Raw genomic sequence first — 4,117 nt, forward strand, 5'->3', positions numbered from 1 at the left:
GGGGTTTCACCGTGTTGACCAGGATGGTCTCGATCTCTTGACCTCGTGATCCACCCGCCTCGGCCTCCCAAAGTGCTGGGATTACAGGCGTGAGCCACCGCGCCCGGCCTACGCTTTTGTATTCTAATGAATTACTGCCCGTAACATGGATCTACTCTTGGTTTTGCAGAGAGAAGAGAAGAGGAAAATATTGAAGAGAAGAAATTGATTAAGAAAAAAATTAAAGAACTTAAGTTTCTAGATTCTAAAATTGCCCAGAACCTTTGTAAGTATTATATGCCAATATCATTGAAAGACAGTCGAAATATTTCTTTAAATGATTTTATTTTCTTTAAGACGGATTACTCATTATTTGCTATTTTCATTTTGTTATTATTTGCATGATAAATTCACAGACAACTATCCTTTAGGTAAATTATGGGATTAAATGCTTCAAAAGATAAGTACATATTAGGAAATACAAATAAGAAAAGGTTTTAAAATGAAATTCTTTTTTCATAACTGAAAAAATACTACTCTTTAAAGTCCCTTTTTTAAAGTATAAAAATAAAGACTTAAGGAATTTAGGTAATGACATCATATTTTGAAAAAAATTTAGTAGTGTATTACTTCTTTTATAACTGAATCTCTAATAATTGTGATACTTGATCACATGTGAAGGAGATTAGAATATTAATGGAAATAAGGCTGGTGGGTAAAGTGAATTCAGTTATCCCATTTTAGCAGTTCAAAACCTTTCCTCAAAAGTTCTGGTAGAAATATTTTAGATTTTGTTACTGTAATAGGAGCTAAATACTCAGTATTGAATTATTTTCTTGACTGAATTACTGTGAGTTAAGAAGGCAAATAGTTTTGCTCCTAACTCGTTTCTAACTCCTTTAAATACATCAAAGGTAGTTATGCTTAGAGATGATATACTATCGTCTGTATACATCACTTTCTGATGGTGTAAGAGGGTTACAAATAATCTGGAGAATCCAGAGTGATGAAGAGTTAACATGGTTTTTAGTCTGTTCCTCAATTATTGCATGCCTCAACTGAGCTTTTTGCGAGTATTGGAATAAAATAGTTCTTCAGCAAGAGGATAAAGAGCTGTGCTACTGATTAAAGAGGGAGTTATGTTGGAGGCAATATATCTAAATGATAGAGTTGGCATTCCTATTATGAAAATTTCAGAACCTCCTCTCCTTCATAATCACTTTGCCCTTAACCCATCCCTTCTCTACAATGCAGGCCTGCCAAGATCCCCATGTATAGTATGGCGGCATTGATGTATTGGCCAGTAGTTAATTCTCTGTTTCTGGGCACTACTGATTGCACATCTCTGCCCCTGTCAAGTTGGTGTCACCATGTGACATGCTTGGACCCATGAAAATGGGAGTGGAGATAATGTTACTTTTTGGGTGGAAGCATTTTTTTGGTAGTTGAAGAAGCTTCCCCTCGCTCTCAGAATAGCATTCAGAGTGGTGTCCATCATCCTGATACAGGGATCCTAATTAATGGAGCTCTGCATTTCTCATGTGATGAACATGTAGCCTTCATGAGAAATAATTTGTATGTTTGTACTTAGACCACAGAGATTTTGTGTTTTTTGTTTTTGCATGATATACATATTTTAGGAAATTTGCTTCCAACAAAAACTTTGTCTCAGTTCAAAGCACTGTGTTTTGAGCTACAATGTCAGATAATGTCAAAAAGTTCTGTGTCTGTGATCTGAAAGAGATGATTTTATTTTGAAAAATGTTCATGATCTGCATTGCAAGTTACTAGTGTTGATTCTAAGCAGCCTTGTTTAGAATAGTTCCTGTAGAAATATCATGGTTAATAGAATTATTTCTGGATCGATCAACTGTGATAAGTTAGGCTAAATGTCCATCTCAAAGTTGAATAACTTTTTGAACAAGGTTATTTATTTATTTATTACTGAACTTACATGGGATTTCAAATTTAATTAAAACAGCTAATAAATACTGATTACCTTTGTTTACTAGTTCTGTATTTGGTCCTTTAATCTTCCTTACAACCCCACCAGTTGGGTATTAGCATTGACAGTATAGATAGGGAAGCTAGCTGGTGGTTGTAGCAGTTAAGTGATTTCAATAAGGTTGCTCATTTTGAAAATAGTCAATAGGTTTAATGCATATCTATTTCTTTTTATAGATTAAAAAAATGTTATTATGGAGAAGGATTCTGTTTGCCTTGTTTGATTTAGCTAGAGTGTACATATCCTATTCATTTAATTGAGAAACATGTTTTAAAGTATAAGATGAAAAGATACAGTATTTATACCGTGTCATATTATGATATAATCCATTTTAAGATTATTCTTGCCCTCTCTGATTGTAACAGGCATTATGATTTAAGCTTTAAGAACCTTTAGCAGCGTATAATCTTTATTGTAATTATAGTTTGATTCACTGCTGGTTTTTCTCATGAAATTTAGAGTTTTAAGAGTCTCAATTCTGAGAAGAGTCTTAGAACTGCTTTGGAATGAGATAAATTGAAATAAAATAGTGGTCAGCAGTAGAATATTGATAACAAAATGGAGAGATTCATTTCTAAAGTTCATTGAAGAGAAATATGGATGTGTACTAGATTAGAATTCTGAAGAAAGAATCTAAAAGTCATTCACTTATTTACTTGTTTATTTAAAGGTGTTTTTGGTTTCCCATATTTTTGAGTTCATAAAGGTTTTGGCAAAGATTCTGGGCCCAACATGAAGGATAGAATTCCAGGCATTCTAGGATCAAGAGAAGGCTCAGGAGTTTTATAAGATTCACTTGTTTTACCGGATTTGTTTTAATTGGGTATGAGAGCTATAAAAGAAGGAAACTCAAATGCACAAATTATCATCAAGTTTTAAATATTTATAAATTTCCTACCAGAAAACAAGCTTGACTGGTTCCAAAATCTGTACACTTTCAAACTGAATCCAAAGCTTACTACTGGATCTGTATAGTCATCTTTTGAAAGATAAAGATGTATGTTAATAAAAAGATTCCTTCCCATGGATCTTGTGGACACTTTAACTGATTATCTCTCCTTTTCAGTAACTTTTTAAGTATTTTAAAAATTTATGTTTGTCTTCAGAGTTGTCTCTTAGGCATCAGGTCATTTTGAACTTTTGTGTATTTTTTTTTTTGTCCTTAGTTATAGCAAATGCTTTCTAAAATGATAATCTATTCATAAACTATTTTTTTAAACCCTTGTGTGATCTTTGTATATGTGCTTAATAGTAGGTACTACTTTAATTACAGGATGCTGTCTCAAAGTAGTGAACAAATTACATCATGAGGAATGGGATATCTGTCTCCTCAAGCATTTACCCTTGGTGTTACAAATGATCCAATTACATTCTAAATGTACAATTAATATATAATTGACTATAATCACTCTGTTGTGCTATCAATTAGTAGGTCTTATTCTTTCTATTTTTTTTTTTTGTACCTATTAACTATCCTCACCCATATCCCACCACCCCTACTACTCTACATGCCCTTCCCAGCCTGTGGTAACTGTACTTCTACTCCTTATCTCCCTAAAGAAAATGTTTAGAGTTTTAGATCCTGCAAGTTAGTGAGAACATGTGACATTTGTCTCTCTGTGCTTGGCTTATTTCACTTAACATAATGATCTTCAGTTCCATCTGTGTTGTTGCAAATGAGGGTATCTCATTCCTTTTTTATGGCTGAATAGTACTCTGTTGTGTAGTATGTCCCACATTTTCTCTATCCTTTTTGTTTTTTTGATAATAGCCATTCTAACAGGAGGTTAGGTGGTATCTCGTGGTTTTGCTTCAACTATCCTTGAAAATTAGAGACATTGAACCTGTTTTAAATACACTTGCTGACCATTTGTATGTCTTCTTTTGAGAAACGTGTTTAGGTCTTTGCCCAATTTTTATTTTGGTTATTTGTTTTCTTTTTGATAAATTGTTTGAGTTCTTTATATATTTTGTATATTAATCTCTTACCAGGTTATTTGCAAATATTTCCTCCTATTCTGTAGTTTGTCTCTTCATTCTGTTAATTGTATCTTGTGTGCAGAAGCTTTTTAAACTTGATGTGATACTATTTGTCTGTTTTTGGTTTTGTTGCTTGTGCTTTCAAGGTGATTT

General features: G+C 33.0%; 1 protein-coding gene across 2 annotated transcripts in view; it reads left to right on the forward strand.

The window, feature by feature from the left end:
* The window catches only part of DIAPH3 (diaphanous related formin 3), a 503,028-nt gene that overhangs the window by 245,535 nt on the left and 253,376 nt on the right, over positions 1-4,117 (forward strand). For both annotated transcript variants that reach the window (XM_017538779.2, XM_017538781.2), the window contains one exon: positions 170-265. In XM_017538779.2, the coding sequence (XP_017394268.1) occupies positions 170-265 (96 nt within the window). The remainder of the gene's footprint in view (positions 1-169; positions 266-4,117) is intronic.

The sequence above is a fragment of the Cebus imitator genome, unplaced genomic scaffold (genome assembly GCF_001604975.1).
Source record: "Cebus imitator isolate Cc_AM_T3 unplaced genomic scaffold, Cebus_imitator-1.0 Scaffold114, whole genome shotgun sequence".
NCBI lineage: Eukaryota > Metazoa > Chordata > Mammalia > Primates > Cebidae > Cebus > Cebus imitator.